Source organism: Crocodylus siamensis, chromosome 1, assembly GCF_052110815.1.
Source record: "Crocodylus siamensis isolate JL-2025a chromosome 1, ASM5211081v1, whole genome shotgun sequence".
Lineage (NCBI taxonomy): Eukaryota > Metazoa > Chordata > Crocodylia > Crocodylidae > Crocodylus > Crocodylus siamensis.
This window is the reverse complement of record NC_143395.1, coordinates 15,284,026-15,303,530: the sequence shown is the minus strand read 5'-3', so window position 1 is coordinate 15,303,530 and position 19,505 is coordinate 15,284,026. Positions and strand designations below refer to the sequence as shown.

General features: G+C 40.5%; 1 protein-coding gene across 11 annotated transcripts in view; it reads right to left on the bottom strand.

Annotated features, from left to right (window-relative positions):
- The window catches only part of PUM2 (pumilio RNA binding family member 2), a 112,575-nt gene that overhangs the window by 37,474 nt on the left and 55,596 nt on the right, over positions 1-19,505 (bottom strand). For 9 of the 11 annotated variants that reach the window (XM_090031701.1, XM_090031653.1, XM_090031696.1 and 6 more), the window contains 6 exons: positions 17,418-17,688; positions 17,034-17,127; positions 14,768-14,893; positions 11,948-12,087; positions 8,844-8,982; positions 245-388 (listed from right to left, as the gene is read on the bottom strand). In XM_090031701.1, the coding sequence (XP_089887827.1) occupies positions 245-388; positions 8,844-8,982; positions 11,948-12,087; positions 14,768-14,893; positions 17,034-17,127; positions 17,418-17,688 (914 nt within the window). The remainder of the gene's footprint in view (positions 1-244; positions 389-8,843; positions 8,983-11,947; positions 12,088-14,767; positions 14,894-17,033; positions 17,128-17,417; positions 17,689-19,505) is intronic. The other 2 variants (XM_090031658.1, XM_090031670.1) reach the window with 1 other exon arrangement.

The window sequence follows — 19,505 nt, the reverse complement described above, 5'->3', positions numbered from 1 at the left end:
CACGTGGCGCAGTGTGCATGGGGGGGTGGGGGTTGAGGAGCATCTGTAAGGGAGGGCTGTAGCTCAACCTAGTGTAGCCCGTGAGGTATCAGACCCCACAGAAACTCAGAAGTTGGACAACCCTGATGTAGAATAAGAACCCTAACTAAATATCAAATATTCATGAATTAAAATTCCAGGAAGAAATGCTTCAAGACAGAATTGGGAAACAAACCACCGCAAATATGGCAGACCTAGTACTTACCAGCTTGTGCTGCTGCAGAACTGATTATAACAGGAGTTGATGCCACCAATCTAACTGGTGCTCCAAGGCCAGTTCTTGCTCCAGGGCCTACTACTAAGGCACCAGTCTGATCATAATAGGCAGTGGGGGCTAGTACTTGATAGCCTAAATAATACAAAATAAAATGGTTACTAGTAACAGTATCTGTTTTGGAGATGAAGAGTTTGGTAATCATCTCTTCTCTCCTTCAAGAACTATACAAATACAAAAACCTCAAAAGAGCGTTTTTGCAAGATTACCTAGAATATCAATTAAATTCTACACAACTTAGTTTGAGAAGTTTTTCATTAACATATTTACTACACTGAAATAATCAGAAGGCTTCAATATCATATATCCTAAAGTAATGCAAGAGCTGGGGCTTCCCCAAATTTCATTTTTCATTAAAATACAGTAAATTAAAGGCTTCTAGAAAAAACTGAAGCTTAAGTAGCATACAGGAAAAAAATCAGAGCAGAAGTTCAACCTATATTTTCAATGCTCATTTAAAAACGGTATAGGAACTCTATATTTTTTTAAATATTTTTTGGGTTGTAGCTTCTGATCCCTCTTACACCAGCAATTTTAGACATAGTTGTATTGTTCCTTGCAATCCTCTTTAATGAGAAAAAGGCTTCTGATATTCATGCACTTATAAGTGTGGGATTGGGAAACTCCTGAATTTTCTGGAAAGAGCATGTTAAAAATCCTTCTAAAACATTTAGGTGAGAACTGCTCCTGTAAAGTACAGGAATACTAGAACTACAGTGAAAATAATATAATCCAAATCAGTAAGCCATTCGCCAAATAAAAACATCTGTTTCATTGAGAGATTGTGTTTGAGGGGAAAAAAGGAGAGAGAGAAACAAGAGCACTCAGAATGAAAGCAGATTTTTGTTTTAAAAAAAAGGAAGAGTAAGGGAGAGACCTGAGGGGACATGGGGGGTGGGGAACAAAAGAAGAAAAATCTGCACGTTAAAAAGGTACTGACACCTGGATATAGATACAGATATTAGGTGACTCATAGTAGATGTGGAGTCAAAACAGGACTCACAGAATTGACTAATTTTAGATTGGTGTATGTTTAAATGAATGAAACAGACCATTCCAGATACCCTCCCCATATTCAAATCTGTTCAAGTTAAGAGTTATGTTTAAAAAATGGAATTAAAGTTACTAAACTATACAAAGAAGTTAGGAAATTTGAGAATTAAGACTGCACAGGAAATCTTAAAAAATTCCTCACGTGTATGAACTGATATAGGGTTAGATTCAATAAAGAGACATCCACACCTAAGAATGAGGCACTACTGCTACTAAAAATTGAGAAGCAAGGTGTGTTTTTTTCACTGCATCTTTTACTGGACCCAAAGAAGGACACTTTGTGCTTGTTCAACATATTTCCAGCTATGTAGCTGGTCCAATTAAAAAAACCCCCAAACCTTGCTTTTTGCATATTATCTGAACAATTATCATTGCACTACTACTGCACCCCTACTTAATAAACAGTTCTAGAGGCCGGGTCCAGGAACCGGGTCTCTATCTCCTCACAACCAGTGGAGTGCCTAACCACTAGGTCACAAGATCATGCTCCCTCTTGCTCTTCCTTTGACCCAATGAACCATGAACTCTAGTACGCAATGGTACAGCTTCAACAAAGGGAAGCAGAGCAACCATGTAGAATACATGGTGCTTAGGGCACTCTTCAGTGAGGTGGGTAATATGGGTTTGATGCTAAAGAGGAGAGGAACACAAATTCTGAAACCCCAGATTGAATTCCAGGTCCTCTAGAAAAATGAATATATACCAGGGGTGGGCAAAATGTGGCCCGGGGCCAGATGCGGCCTGCCAGGCCATTCTATTCAGCCCATGCCCCCTTCCCCCTACCAAAATTAAGAAAATATTTATCTGTCCCTGGCTGCCTGTCACGCAGCCCTTGATGGCTTGCCAAAACTCAATAAGTGGCCCTCTGCCCGAAATAACTGCCCACTCCTGATCTATACCCTCTATTTCCATCACCCCAGATCTGCCACTGTCCCCATCCACAGTCCCCTTTATGCTGCCTTTTGTTTTTTTTCCACACCAAGAATGTAAATGCTGAGTGAAGAGAGAAAGTCTTCCTACTCTGTTTCTGTGTCTACTGTCACTTTCCAAAATCGAAGAGAGTCAATTCTAGTGAAACTCCTATTCAGCCATTGCAGTTGTGGACTGCTGTATGTTCGGTGACAACTGGATCTTCAAAGAATTTTGATACCAAGCATAAATGCCTCTACTAATAACATGCAGATGGCAATTTTTAGAGGCTTCTAATTCAGGCAAATTTGGGTGGATTTTTTCAGGGACAACACAAAGGTAAAAAAGTACCTTCTGTCAAGTTGCAAATCCCTGCTTGGTACTTGACAGAAGGTCAAACCCTGCTTGGAACTCACAAGGGCTTCTCAACTGAACAGTTGTATGAACTTTACCACTAGGAAAACAAGGTATTGCTTGCATAATTCTCAGAAATGACTGAATTGTTGGTACTTAACGGAAACTTAAAAGGGGGAAAAAACACCCGAAAACAGCTCGAGTTATCACAGCAAATTTTAGCTCAGGCAATTAAGTTAGCGAACGCGGTAAGAAAGTGAAAACAGGGTCTTATAAAGGAAATTGTTAGGCAACCTTAACTATAGGCAGCGCTGCCAGCTCCACCCATAAAACTGTGCTGTGATGGTCCAATGCCTTCACCACTAAATCTGCTACTTTCATATGCTAGGAAAAGGTGAGGCTTTCTGACTGCACTCTGCTTTACTGAGGTTCTGTAAAGAATGCAGAATAGAATATTAGGAGAAAATTGATTAAAAAGAACAAGTTCTACAATCCAATATTTACTATAAACATTAGCAATATATCATTAAATGTTCCAACTAAATAAAACTAATTCTAGCACCTACAACTCTATTTACATGTCTAACACCAGTTAGTAACATACTATAATCAACTCACCTTTCCTACAACTAGAAGGGGAAGGTTACTACTTACCAGTAATTGGTAGGCTATTTCCCCCCTCCCCCCCACTTTTGCCTTTATACACCTGGGATAAGGTCATAAACCAGTATCCTCTAAAGCAGCGATTAGAGGCTGTGTGGGAATACCCCAGACATGCCTCAAAACTAGACAGTTCTCTAGATGATTTCAGAGTACTACTAACTAAATGCATGTCTTCAAAAAGAGAGGATGAGTAGGGTGAGGGGGAGAACAAACAAGTTTACTTTGTTGGAATCAAAGCTTAAAAGATTTGCTAAAATTGTTGACTAGCATGATATTTCTGCATCAGACAGACATGAAAAGAAACTGCTGTCTGCCCAAGGAACTGCAGAATGCCAGAATGCATGGGTGTAGATCCCATACTCCTATCCAGAAACTGGTGGTTTTAAAGTGAATGATAACAGGCTTGAAGCATCAATAAAGACCTACTTACTAAACAAAGCCCAAGCCAGGGATGAACTCAAACAGGGGTGTCAAGCTAATCCAGCCTCGCAGGCTGGATGAATGTTCCCGAGCCAGCCTGTGGGCTGGACCAGAAACCAACCCCTTACAGAGTGGTGATGACACCAGGTCCAGCCCATGTACCATGGGCAGCATACATACAGTGCCAGCCCCATGGCTGTATGTGGACTGGACTCAGGGGCATAGGCAATGCTGGAGCCAGCACAGTGTGTGCACTGTCTGTGGCATGTAGACTGGACTCAGTGCTACATGCAGCATGGGGGTCCAGGGCACAGGCTGTATGCAGCACCTTGCAGCAACCTGTGCTGCCTGTAGCCCACGTGCCACAGGTGACGCACCAGGCCAGGGCTAGTCCACCAACCCATGGACCAGATCACACAGCTCCACAGGCCAGACCCCGCCTGTGAACCCTACCTTCGACACACCCAATCTAAGATCCGCTGGCAATTTGCACATCCTGCCTCCCTCTTCCTCCCCTTTTGAGACACTGTAATGAACTCCAGGAATAACAGGCCTGGTATTACTCACTCAGCTGACTATAGCATAAAGATAACTTCTTCTACAGTTCTCTTTTCTCCCCTTTCCTTCCACAAGTGTAGCTCGTAGCCTGCTCCCTAAACTCTTCCTCTGCCTGTATCAGACTTCATCCTCTCACTTTTCTCCCCCACCCAATGAATCAACTGTCAGCCTTCACAATATAAGAATACTGTGATCTCTGTGGCCTAAAAAGCCTAATTGCTTCTTTTCCTCTGAATCCAGGGATTCCCCCTCTGTCTGTTCTCTCAAGGACCTCCTCTGCATCTTTTATTTCCTTCCAGTCAGGTTTATAGCAACACTATTCTACAAATATTAAATTTGTACGTCTACAAAATATCCAATGACTTCTTATTCAATGAAACCTGGCTGAGAAGATCCAATAACTTCTTCTCATGGCTTTTATTTAATTCTTAACCTTTATCACTGCTTGTTCTTGAAATGTTTTTTTTCTGAGCTCTTTGCCACTCCTTTTCTGGGTTTCTTCTTACCCCATTTTAGAATTCTATGTTTTTTTACTGGGTTGATCATCCTCTCTTCTCCCACTTTCATAAGGAGCCAGACAATGCTCTCCCTAACCCTAGTCCCTGCTTTCTCTATACTGTGCCCTCTTTAGTATGATTGCCATTTTTATAACTTGCAAATCCACTTCTGCCCTGTTGACCTACAGTGTTCCAAACAATCCCCATTATAATTTGGCATATTCTCAATCATAGCATCATAAAGTAGGGCTGGAAGGGACCTCCGTAAATCATCTAATTCAACCCCTGCCAGGATCAGCCTTTAAATTTTTTTAATTTAAACACTGAAATCTGACACTACTTCTATTCTTAACTGTTATCTTTTCCCCACTCACCATCATTATATAGCCCTATGAAACAGTACTGTGTGCTTATGTGTTTGGTTGTTTGGACTGAAGCCGAATATTCAGAAGAGCTATTTTTAAAGCAACAGATATATTTTTGAAACCAAGTATTGAAAAGTGTGAAAATCAATTAAACTAATACAAAAAGTTTTTATAAAAACATTCCTTCCCTCTGTTGATGACCCGTTTTAGCTTGAATTAATTAAATCTTTAGTAAAATTGAAGAGAATTGAGCTGGAAGCCAAATGCTACTGCATTATTTTAAGATCTTAAGAATTTTAACAAATTAAGCACATTTAAATGTATATGTATGTATTTTGGGCAAATACTGGTACAATGTAATTATGTCTGCATGCAGCCACATAGCTACAGATTTAAGATTTGCATTTACTGTAGGTATCTAGGTCCAGAAGAACCCTGACACTTGGTAGGGTTATAGCCCTTCTGTGAAGATGAAGGTTTGTGAAACATCTGGAGGTAATATGCAGCCACAGCAAGGAGCTGAGAAGACTGCTGATCAGAGAAGTAGCATTCTTCAAAGTAAGAGGGACAACAAATAAGCATTTCATCATTAGTTTGGTAACCTGCTGCAAACTACACCGGTTGTGAACCACATGGATACCAGTGATCTGGCTTTTACAATAAAACTACATGACCAACCTTGTAAGCCTGGCTCTGAAAGTTAAACATTTCCAACTAAATTCTATCTTTAAATTGTGATATTTTCCACCTAATTTACTTCTAATAACGTCTCTCCTCATTCAACACTAATGGGGAATAAGGAATTCTTAGAAATTGTGGGTAAAGAAAACATCTTGAACAGGAAAGTTTCTGGAGATGCAAGAACCATTTTTTCAAAAGAGCACATTTTCCTTTAGATAAAGGAACTAATTCCAAGACCTCTCTTCCAGAGGTTATAAGTTCTTAAAAAGCCAGCCACAGCTTTGCCAGATCAGTTATTTTCTGAGGTTAGGGTTTGTTCAGAAGTCTGGGAGGGAGTGGGAGTCTAGGTTCTAGATGTCTCGCTCAATGATGGCCAAACCATGGCTCCCCAAGCCCGCCCTTCCTCCTTCTCTCCGTCCAGGACAGCTGGCTCAGGTGCTGGGCTGCCAGGGCAGGGACTGCAGCTGCACTGCTTACCCTGGGGCACACTCCCCATGGGGGAAGCTAGAGCAGCTTGGCGCTGCAGCAGCAGGAGGGTATGCTGGGGGGGGAGGGAAGAAGGGGAAGGGAGTGTCACCTCCACTCTGGGTGGCATAGCACAACCCCTCCTCCTGCTTTTGAACTTCAGTGGAGGACTGGATGTGGCTTCCAGGGCAAGTAACTCTGGCCACTCCCGGTCTAGTTTGATCACCCCTCTTCCCATGCTCCTGGATTACAGCACTCCCATAAAACACCATGGAATAACTATACTATACCTGCAATCACTGGAACTTTGTGGTTATCATCATCTTATTCACACGTAAACCACTTTTTGTGAGTAGCATAAACTGTGCACTAAATGATTTCCTGCACCTTCTTCAAAAGAGGCTGACACTGGACACTAAGACAGGCTCCAAGACTCTACAAAACCACAGGTCAGGCTCCATATGGTCATAGGCTTCTGTTTAGACATGCTACCGATTAAGTTGTCGAAGTGAACTGTGATGTGTGCTCAGATTTTGAATAATTGTGTCCCAAGTATCTTCCTCATCTTCCAAGGGTTGACTCCAGAGTGAGTATCTTAAGGGTGTAGAGCAGGGATGTCAAACATACAGACCAGATCTGGCCCACTGACCTCGGTCATCCAGCCCATGGACTTTTGCCCCAGCTCTGGCCCTGATGGCAGGGCTTCCCATAGCAGCAGCCTGCAATTTGGACTGGGGAGCACAGAACAGCTTTTCCAGCAGAAACCAGCCAGAGCCAGGAAAAAGGTAGGCTCTGGCTGCAGCACCCAAGCTTCTGACCCCAAGTACTGCTGAAGCTGCCTGCCTCTGCAAGAATCCCTCCCAATGCAGCCAGAGCAGGGTTTGCCTGTGCCCTGGTGCTCAATCTGCCAGTGCCTGGCTCTTGCTTAGGGAAGGAGATGCAGCTGCTGCCATGGGAAGGGGATGCAGCTGCTTTGTGCAGGGGCTTTGACCTGATGCTCCTCTTCCCTTCTGAAGGAGAGGTACAGCCTCCAGCCCCTTCCCCAAGCTGAGCATTCCCAGGATTGGGGAAATGGGCTGGGGATTTTGTTCCAGTGCTTCCTCTGCTTTGCTTCCAGAGATGAGTGGAGCAGAAGAAGCCATTTCCCTATTCCCCAAAGTCTGGTCTGGAAGGTGCAGCAAATCTTTCCCAACTGCTCCCCTTGCCTTCCCCAGACCAAGACCCTATGCATTCATAGGTTGCTCTGGCTCATGCAGTTATACTAAACACAGATCAAAAATGCTAATATTCTACTACAGTACATTGTGTTCTATAACATACAAATAATGAGAACTAGAAATAACATTCATCTAAAATATTCTCTATTTCAGAACACCTAAGAAAATGGATTTGGAACGTATAGCTCTATTTTAATTCTCTTGCAAGACTCAGGGGTCACCAAAAATGAAGCAATTGTATTTCAAGCCAAACATCATCTTCAAGTGAATTAAGCAGCTGGTTTCTCCCTACATTTAATAATTTAAAATTTTCCATTTCAGATGCAATACCGTTGAGATTTATATTCTACAGGTAGAAAATCTACCCCAATAAATAATAATTTCTGTGGCATTAATTGCAGTAACAATACTTACAATTATCTTTTAATACGACTGTAATAGGCAATTCTACAAAAACAGCATTATGCATGTGGCCCTATCAAGCCATTTGCCATATTTTCTCACATACAAAATGCACTGTCTTTCCAAAAATCACCCTCCACCAAAACTGGGGTGAATATATTAAGCTTGGAAGCTAATTATCTGCCCAGGATAGAGCCCCCTGCATTGATTTCTCCTCCACAGTGCAGCAACTGTTGCATTACTATTCAAGAACCTGAGGGAGTCAATTGACTTAGTGGCTCATTGTTCTTCACTCCAGAAGTGTTAATAATCCTCTCCTTTTAAATGGTCTTGATGTTTCACTATTTGAGCTAACTTTGCTTAGAGTAATTTTGCTGTCTGCTAGTTGCTACTGCTCTCTCTCTTGTAATTTCACAGCCCTGGAGACTCTTTAGTTCTTTTCAAAATCATAGATCCACCCATGGAGACCAGCCTTCAACAACAGCTGAAGTTTCAACTTTAGTTAAGCAGGAAAGGGAAGCTGAATCAGCTGAAGATTAGGCTCTGTCCCTGCTCTATGCAGCTATAACTCTGGAAAAATCTTCTCTCTTCATTCTGCCTTCACAAGGTGAGTATTAAATTCCAGGGCACACTGTATGGGAGAAAATATGGTATATAAAAGGTTGTGTAAATGTGCTAAAACTAAATATATTAAAACTATAAGGAAATAGTCTTTAAAAACATACTACAGCTAAAAAAAAAACCTTAAAGAAATAGTTGTATTTGAAAGAACGGTGTGCCACTGTCTTAACCAAACTAAAACAGCATAAAGTTGTATGGAGACAAGCTCTAAACACCCTGTTACAAATGTACCATGATTTTAAGAGAGAGTAAACTTTATTCTTGATAAAAAACAATACTTTAACTTGAACTGATTTTTAGTTTCCTTAATCCATCAATTATATACCTGGCATGCCTGTAGCAAGACCCTGACCAAAAGCCAAAGCTGGATTTGCTGCCGCAGCTGCTGCAAGTGACTCTGCCTGTTGCCCTTGCTGACCCTGATTGGGAGTAAGAGGGCGCTGACTTGCTCCAGCACGTAGAACCTACAAAAGACCAATAGGATACTATTTTCTTAAAAGCTGAAGTACAAAAATCAATCTATATACTACAAAAGGACTAGGAGAGTTGTTTTCTATTTCATACTTTTTAGCTCTGCATTTATTTTTCAACCCTCCATCTTAATGATATCAAGTGCATAAGCATGTATATACTACTTCGATGGCAGTGTTGTGACATGAGACCGCATTAGTTCAAGGACTGCCTTGCATCTTCTGCAATTCAGAACAATGGAGCTCCAGTATGTTTTATGAAGGGCAATGATTCCAGAAGTGTCTAAAATTGTATAAATTCTTCCAAAAAGTTAAATTTGCCAACATATCAGTGAATCCAAGTAATTTATTAACTGAAAGTCAGTCCTTACCTGCCAAGTAGATAATATATTTAAGTAACGATCACTTAGTCTCAAGTTCAGTCAGTAGAAAATTTTCATTCCTGAACTTGTAATAAATTAAGACGTGATTATTATGGTAGAAAAAATTACCAGCTGTAGTTGTGAAATACTTTTCAAACACAGCCCCGTCTACAAGGCCAAACAAAACTGTGTGTGCAATGTACATCAAGTCTTCTATAGGCTTCTTCATTAGAGGGGTTTTAGGGTTTGTTTGTTTTTTAAACTTCTTGATCTAGTTATGAAAAATAAACTTTGCAAATCGTCTATTGGCATACACCATGGGGCAAAAACTTACAGCCCATGGAGCTACTGGACCTAGTGTGTGGACATGGGGCTTCAGCACAGGGAGAAGTGTTGGCTGTAGGTAGGTCCTAGCACCTGCTTCCCCAATCCCTGACCCAAGATGTGCCATTTGGCCCACAGTGAAAAAAGATTAATAACCATTGGCATAAGTCATTGGTACCCATTTTTCTTTCTGAAGAAGAAAAATGCTATTTAGAGCATCTTACACCTGAATATTCCCGCAAAAAAACTTGCATAGGAATTCTTTCTATATTCAGTTTTCATTTAACAAATACAAACAAAAAATTCCACAAAACCAAAATTTCAGATACTAATACAATTTATCAGTAACAAAGATTAACCACCTCATTAAGGGAAAGGTCAAAGTGAATAGGACTGTAGGGTGACTGAGTGAATTTCCACTCAAGCTCAAAATGAAAGGAAGTGCCATTCCTAATATAAACTACAGAATGTTAAGAATAGTATTAAGAGGTAGGTTGTAGGAGTTTTTTTGTTTGTTTTTAGCTTTTTTGAGGGAAAATAACTTACAGTAACAGTTTTTAAAGTAAGAGAGAGGTAGCTAACCATGTTAGTCTGAAGTCTGGCAGAAGACATGTCAGGGTGGCACCTTACAGACTAACTTGTTCAGAGACGGATAAGCTTTTGTAGGCTACACCTTACGATAAAAAATGCTACAAGTGGACTATGTTATGAAGGCACTGGAGCTTTTTCCTCAAGTAAAAAAGATCTTCAGCTTGAACAAGAACCATTATCATAATGGCTTCAAGTACTGCATTACAAGTGGCCTCACAGAATGAATGGGAACAGTGTTGCCCTCTCAAGCAACAGTAATTAAACAGATTTATATTTAAAAATCCTGTATTTTCTCACATACAAGGTGCACCTTCTAGGGAAGCTGGGGGGGGGGGGCGGGGTTTCCTGGAAAAGCAGCATGCCTAGAGATGCTGCTGCTTGCCTCTGGCTCAGAAAGCTGAAAGAGTGGAGCCCTGCGCTAACCCTCCCAGTCATACTTACTGAGTATTGTAGCTTATATTTGAAGCAAAAAGTAAACTGCTGGTAGTATCTTGATGAGGCTTGTGATGTGGAAACAGAACTTAATTCACAAGAATCTATCTGAAAAAACTACTTAAAGAACTAACAAACAGTCTTGCTACTACCCTTTGCAAAGGTCTGAGGCCTGGACCTTGTGCGAGAGAGTAAGTCCTCCTCGAAGCAAGAGTGTCCATAAAGTGTGGCATCCCAAGAGAGAGTCTGGATGAGTTAGCAGGCACCAGGAAGCTCCTGCTGCCCATCCAGACCATATCCTGGACTGTCACATTTCCTGGACACTTCTCAGGAGCACTTCTGCTAGGGTCACACAATCGGCCTTGTTTATGGAAAAATCTTTTTCTCCTACATTCTGTCTTCCAAAAAGACAAGGATGTGTTTTGAGTGACACTGTATGACAGAAAATACAGTATGTTAAGTGAATCTTACAAAAATAAGCCAATCTAGAATTAAAGAATAATGAAATATTTCATTATTTCATGGAGGAGGAGTGGTTGTTATTTTTATTTCAGCGACTTTTTAGCTACTATTATTTCTTCCTATCAAACAGAGCAAAATCACTGTATGGCAGGAAAAATGAAATTACAGCATATTATCCACCTTGCTATGACACTTTTACAATTGTACCCATCTCAAACGGATATTATTTTGTATTTTGATGCTCTTAAAAAGACATATATCCCAGATACTCCTCATCCATTGTAAAATAGTGTAAGTAACTTAAGAGTAACTTCAGCACAACTGTCCCTTTCCCCATCATTATCAGGAAAAAAAAATGTTATTCGGGAAGAAATGGCTGACTATGTGCTATTTCCCCCCTCCTTATTGACTATTTAAATCCCTTTCAGCTTTACATTAATACATGTGATTATTCAGGAAGTATTAATTACTGAATATTAAAACCTTCTGCCAAAAACTACAGCAACCTAGATTAAGAAATAATTTTTACTTTATTCCTTTCATTTAGGATTGTAAAACAAGGCAATAAGAAAAGATTATGCAGCAATGGAAATTAAAAAGACGCTGCAACAGTAGGTGATGTAACTGTTGCAAGGTACAAGAAAATCTGAAGAGAAATATGCAGATTGTTTTAAATAACTGAGTTGTTTAAATGCTGAAGTTGTTTAAATGCTGATAAACTGAAGTGGCAAGCCTCATACAAATAAAGTAGACTAAAAATGATTTCATCTGAGAAGGATGTACTCTACCTGTTGCTGTCCTTGCTGTGCTTGTGAAGCTGCTTGTTGATTTGCTGTGGTGTTTGCGGCTGCAGCTTGCTGCTGAAATAAATTGGCTGGATATACCCCCCATGGAACTCCATAATACTGAGGAGGAACCACTGCTGGACCTTACAAGAGAAATCATTACCACTCTTTTTACTTATTTTTCATATTGCAACACAGTCTATAAATCATGATCAGCGTGCTGACCTCATCATGCCAGAAGCTGAACAGGAAAATACTGTCCCTTCCCCAGATCAATCTATTTCAAACTTTATAAAAGAATTTGCTTTTGAATTGGAATTTTAAAAAGAGATGCTCATGTAAATCTGGTTTCATTTAGTTGTTTCTAAGGGATCCATCCATTTTTAGGCTTCATTTTAAATCTCCATTTTCTGGTTTGAAATAGAAATGCATCTAGAACGCTGATAACATTTTTTCAGTTTATTATAAGGCTAAGTCTAAGTGTACTACTGTGTATATGGAAGTACACTTACCTGTAGTTATTTTTGGACAGCAATTCCTTTCCCCTGCCCTTGAGATGAGTTTTTAGTATGCAACTGATATGGCCTAAATATATATACTGTTATCACAGTAAACACTTTTGAGTTTAACGTCACATCAAAGTTCCATTTACGAAGCGTTATAAAGGATTAATAATTGTTAGTTGTTTAATAAATGTTAATTGTTACCAACTGAATTCTAGAACAGGTAATGGACACCTATACCATCTTCTGATCTTAGATGCTCTCAGTCATCTAAGGCCTGGGCTTCTGATCTTATGACATACTTCTAACAACTAAAGCTGTACCATCACTAAAAATAAGGTATCAATACGTTACCAATGCTTTGGGTATACTTAAATTCAACGGCAAAAAGGAGACATCAAGTTTGTAAGGACCAACAGGAGTTAATGAGTCAATTTATATGTGGAAAGTGAATTAAACCTGTGATTGTAAACCAAGGTGCTGTGGTGCACAGGGGTATTTATAAGAGTACTGCACGTAAGTACTCTTAGGTGGGGAAACATCTAAACATGATTCACAAGATAAACCCACAGGTTTCAATCAGGAATCCAAAATAACAACACTATTCAGATTTGTAGACTGAGTTTTTTGTTACAGAAGAATTGCTCTATTATTTTTCTGTAGCCCAGAAATTATTGAAACAAAAGAGCTGGCATTTTCTGAGGATGCCTTGAGGCTGACAAGGTTGAGAATCATCGAACTATACTAATAAAAGCCATCTCTCTTTTGTAAACTTGTAAAATCCCCACAATTAAGTAAAAACATGTAAATGAAGATCACTACAAATTACATGCAAATTACATGCACTGTAGTCACACAAATTTCAAGTACTAGCAGATACTATACTATATAAACCCTTCCCTAACAAAAACAGAAATACTTTACACTCAGTTTCCTTTTAAAGGTATTCCCAAATGCAACTTAAGATAATGGTTAAATCATATCAGGTTTTTTCAGAAAAAAGTTCTGCCCAAATAAAAAACACAACCTCTTCTACTGCTGACAGACATGAAAAAAATACAAAAAAAATGTGCTTTACCGGAAAAAGCAGCACATTAGCTCAACCTGGCTCCACAACATCTGTATATATCAGGCACTTCAGAGGGGTTTTTTGGCGCTTTCTTCTAATAGCTGATTCAATTAGCTATTGGATAAAAGTGCCGAAAAAGCCCCACTGAAGCCCCTGATCTATACAGACACTGGGTGAGCCAGGTCACATTAATGCAATGCTTCTTTTGGTCACACGCTGGGCTTAGTGCAGGAGGCGTGCTGAGTGCTGTCTTTTTTTTTTTTTTTTTTTCCCACATCTGTAACCAGCCTTCAAGTGTCACTTCCCTTGCCTCTCCTTACCATCATAATTAGGGACCTACCAAATTCATGGCGGAAGTAGGCTGCACGGCTTCTCCTTTAATTTTGCAGAGTCCCCTGTACATTCTCCCCCCACCACTGCTGACTGGTGAGGCACCCTGTTGGTTGCTGCTGACAGGACAGGAGGCAAAAAAAGCACCATATTTAAAACTGCAGTTTTCACCTCCCTGCTGATCAGGAGTGAGCAGTGGGTCCCCTCTGCCAACTGGCAATATGGGGGGGAAGGCACATGAGGGAGCCTGCAAGATTAAAGGAGCTGCTGTGCAGCCCACTCCTGCCATGAATTCAGTAGGTCCTTAATCATATGCTGAGACATCCAGTGTGAAATCTAGTCTTTTTAAAAAAATCACAGGACATGAACTTGAAGGGACTTCAAGGTTCACTTTGTCCAACCCACGCAGAACTTCAAGAACTTTATACAAGTATCAGAAGCAGCTTAAAACACTGGTTCCACTCAGAATACTTTGTCAGTATTTATGGGCTTCTTCATGTAAAAAAAAAAGCTTTCCCCCTCATGCTGTGCTAAAGACTCAGATCAACAGGGGGTTAAAAAGACCTAGCCCTATGTCTTCCAGTGCCACCGCTGCCTGCTGGGTGACCTTAATAAACTGTCAAGGTCTCTGTTTATAAAAAGACAGTGTTTGTCCTTCTTTGTAAACTATTCTCAGATGCAATTATGATGAGAAATCTGCTAGACAAAGCTACCTTGGTATTATTTGTAACATTTTTGGATACAAATATTTAGAAATAAGTGGATGGACTGAACCCCTAAAATTATTCTTAGCTTCACAGTTCAAACACCACGGCACCTACAAGTCATTTTCCAGTTAGTAAAAAAAATTACTAGATGGCTTTGTACATTTTCCTAAGTCTAAGCAGTTACCATAATAAAAACTATACAAAGATTAGTTACCTGCTAGCGTTGCTGCTGCAGCTAATCCTGCTGCAGCGTAGGGGTCAGTACCTGGAGGAGCAGCACTAATAATGTATGGGTTTGGCACAAAAGCAGCAGGAGCCAAGCCTGCTGAGAAGACACCTGCTATATTAATAAATGAAAAAACTGAGTTTTAGGTAACAGACCTAACAAATATTATACTTCTAATCAATGTGATCACAAAGCATAAGCATATATTAAAACCAGTACTGCATATATGCTTGAGGTTTCTAAGAGTAGGCACAGGAACACAAATCACTCTTCTCTTCTTCAAGTAGCCACCTTCTCACTGACAAGACCACCTTTAGCACCATTTTCAATGATCTCATGTTGCTACTGTGCCTTTCACAACTGTCAGTGGAGTCTTATCTATGCCCCATAGACATCTATGCAGCACTAATTACTCAAGTGGAACTTTATATAGGGACTACCACATTTACTCGATTCTAGGATAACGATCCCCCCATGGGGTGGGAGAAGCCCCTTGTCTTAGAAGCAAGTATGAGGATGGTACGAGAGTAGGCAGCTGCTGTAGCTCAGACTCCAGCCCCTACCTGAGGTCTTCAGCCACAGCTGCTGCCTGCCAGCCCTTCTAGTGCCTTTGCACCCTGTCATGTCCACGCTGCAGCTGCCTTCCAAATACCCCTCCTCCATCCCCCACCCCAGGCCTAGGGGCCCTGTAGCAGCAGCGCACAGCCTTCACCACTACTACAGTGCTCAGGCTAGAATGGGGACAGAGTCAGCATGGAGCAAAGGTAAGGTGCGTGTGTGTGTGTGTGGGGTGGGGGAATGGAGAGCAGAGGTGGGGGGGAGGGATAGGAGCGGGAGCAGAGGTGGAGAGAAAGGGGGCAGTGAGGCTGCAGGGTAGGACAGGCAGAGGGGGACAGGCACAAGCAGGGGAAAGTTGCTTGACCTCTCCATACCACCTCACCCTCCCAGTGCCTCCCCCACTAGTGGGGGGGGGGAGCAGGGGGAAGAATTTAAGACAACACTAATAATTAGATTCTATACACAAAAAATTATAATAAATTTATACATTTTCCATCCATCTAGTTATTGGGGTGTCATCTTAAATCAGGTAAATATGGTATACTGTAACAGGGAAAAGATTAGGGATGGACTTTGAAACCCAAGATAGCAAAGGTCCTGAACTATTAGGTATGCTCTTGAAGCAACTTCACTGATCAAAACGTCATTTCTCTAATCAACCAATGAAGATCCAGCCAGGTGGGAAGGGTGAAAACTTCCACTGAATTACATTGATCAACATCTGATGTAGGCAGCCCTAACACTGTCCCTCTGACATATTTCTGGCTTGTCTTGCCTGGGGCAGGCTGCCACTCCAGCATAAACATATCTTTAGATTTCTCATAGCTGCTGCTGCCTTGACTCCCAAATGTAGCATCAAGGAAGCGATGTCTCCTTGTATCAAGGGCTCCTTACAGCACTGTTGTATTGATAAGCTTGGGAGCGCTCAGTATAGAGTTCCTTGCATACTATGCCCCTAAACAAAAACATGTCACACATTTCCCTGCGACACTAAGGAAATGAAGTCTGGAGGGACTCTGGATGTTTATGTATACGTAGGAGCTAAAAGACTTGGGGTTGATCATACTCATCTCTCCATTACTCTATCTGCTAACTAGGATAAAAAGCTATCAACTTATTGGAAAGAATGCAATCAGTCAATACTCCACTAAAAGACATTTTCAACTTCTATAGAAGCTTTTTGTGAGAGTATCTCAATGGATTACTACAATTAACTCAGCCTTACATCTGTGAAGCATGTTCAATATCACCACATTTCACATATGAAAGAAGTGTTTTACTTGTTTTATTTTAAGGCCATAGTGGAAGCAAATTCTCTTTGCTCCCATCCACATTTTTTCTCTACAGAACTACTTAAGCAAGACTAATTTTCAGTCACTTAAGAACAAAGTGTAGAAAGCAACCATTTAAGTGAAAAAACCTCAAAAAACCTAAATCAGAAAGTGTTCTATATGACAGTTTGTACAGAGGTGGCCAAGCTTTATGCAAGAGCTATTCATAATGACTGCTAAAATTTTTCTTTACAATGTATGTGGGCACATACTTTCTGCCATTTATGAACTATTTAGACCACCACAAATAAAAATACTTAAATCAGATCTGTGGTTAGCAAACTAAAGCAATAAAGCAGAACAACCTGCCAGGTTTTTACACTAACATGTCTGCCTTTGTTTCTAAAGTATTAAAACAGTCTTACCTATGTGTGGCTGCTGAGCTGCAGCCAATGCATACTGCTGCTGCTGGGCTGCTGTTAACTGTTGGACAGTTAGTGCATTAGTCCTCTGGAAAAGCTACAGAAAAACATTTAAGAACTCAAGTTAAAGATTTAAAGTGTGTTCAAAACTGGAACTTCTATATAAAACATAAAAAATTAAGGTTCTCTTCTGATATATTACTGCATTAGAAAATCATACCCAAATTGTGCCACACAAGTTTTGATATGTTTCTCACTGAAATGTGAAGAAGTGGAATATACTAATAATTATGCATTTTATTTAGATAAATATTTAAATGTAGATCTTCAAGCCATACCAGATTAATGTAACAATACTGCAAACAATTCCATAAACACAACACTAACCTGCTGCTGAGAATTGTAGTCAAAAAGTCCTACAGTAGCTCCTGAAGAGTCCATTTGAACTTGATTTCCAGGATAGTCAAATTGTAGCGAATCAAGACCAACTTGTTCCATGGTATCCAGATTCTGAGTTTCTGGGTTTGAGAATTCTTCGACCAGAGGTTTGTGGGCTGTAGGATTGGGAATTGGACCTAATCCTTCTGTACTGTTAGGGTTAGGACCTAAACGCTCAGCTACTTCTGTTGGAGAGGCTTGTCGACTTCCAGGGGTTCGACTGCATAGAGGAAATTAAAGATAGCCTCTTACAGCCTTCATAAATTAAATTTATGAATAAAGCATTTTAAAAGCTTATTGAAAGATAAACTTGAAACGTGAAAAAGTTAACAAATATTAGCAATAGATAACATTTTAACTAGTTTAACCAGCCTGTGAAGATGGCTCAGAATAAAGGGCACCTTTATCTTTACTTGCAGTATACAGTACACTGAAAAATACTTTCAGGCTGTTCTAAGCAAATGAACTGAACTACATATTACCTCCTTAATGATTCTGGAAGGGTCTCCTCTGGGAAGTGAAATTATATCATCATAATTTTGGTCAAGGTAAGACTGGGGAATAGAAATCAGCTAAGCACATCTACTTCACAGAGGCAGGGAGACATGCTGTGTAACAAAGTGGTCAAGTAGAAAAAGTGTTTTGACCTCTTAAAAGCAAGTAGAACAGACTACACCACTGCAAACTATGGAGGGCAACAGTTCTGCCCCATTTAGTTGGGGACTGAAAAAGAAATTATTCTGAACTTTAAAAATGTAACAGATTATAGCATAGCAATAACTAAACAAACAGGTAAAGCTGAAACAAAATCATGTTGAACTCATTTTAGGTGCAACTCCTTTCATATCACTTAAGCTAGCCCAGAGGACAGATATGGCCCATTATTTCAGAGGATGATCTTGGTGCATTTCTTTCTGCAAGGGAAGGTTAGGTTATACCGGAAAGTTTTAACTGCATCACAGCCTACAAACTATAGTCAGGACAAGTGTAAGGGAGCAAATATCTTCATGGAAGCTAAAGCATATTTTGGGGGAGGGGGCAGAAAAAGGGGGGAGAGAAGAGAGCTGGAGAGCGCACCTATCAGACAGTGTGCCTGTTAAGCTGGTCTTACAAGTTCTAACACTGTTTACATTCAACTGCTACTGCTCCTTCCTGCTATACCATAATGCTTTTTCCTTTATAGAAAAAATATACACGAAACAGACTATGAATAAAAATACATACCCTTTTCCTTAGACAGTAAAAGCAGGATTGGTAGGCAGAGCATTCAATTCCTCAAGAGAGGTGTTGTATCAGGCCATGTCTACAATATTTTTGCTAATATTATTGTCAGTCAGGGAGGAATGGACAATTCCTGACAACTGTGCTCGTAGAAACACCTATTTTTAAATTAAGTCTTACTAGAAAAAAACCCCGCTTTTACTAGTTAACCTTATTTTTCTTTTTGGAGTTCTACCATTATGGAGTGCAGCCTTGACAATGTAAGTTGTGTCTGCCTTAGGAATGCTTTGATACAACAGCATTTTGGTATTTCTATATTGGCAAAGTACTCCTAGAGTAGATGCAAGCTCACTCCTACCTTCTCTCACCTATACATTATTCTACAATTAAAAGTTACTTTCACTGATATAAACACAAGGGTGTCTTCAACAAATCTGCATGCAACTGAAATTTTCTAGTGTGATCAACAGAGATCCAGGTTTTCTGTTTGCGATAGAAAAACATGGTAAAACCCAATTTTCTCATTTTAAGGAGAAAAACAAAGGAAATGGTGGGTTTCCACTTGCAGGCTGGCAGAGTTCCAGCCTGCAAGGGGCTGGGGGAAGCGGAAGGAGGGGCCATGTGCATATACACACATGCACATGGGCACCAGGCAGCCTGGAGAGAAGATCCCCACAGGTAAGTCTGGCGGGGGGGGGGGGGGGCAGGGGATTGAGACCCCCATAGTGAGGGAGTTGGGCAGGGCTGTTGCTCATGCCCAGCTCAGGTGGTGTGTAGGGCTTGGGACCTGGTGCGAATGCATGAGCACAGGATCAG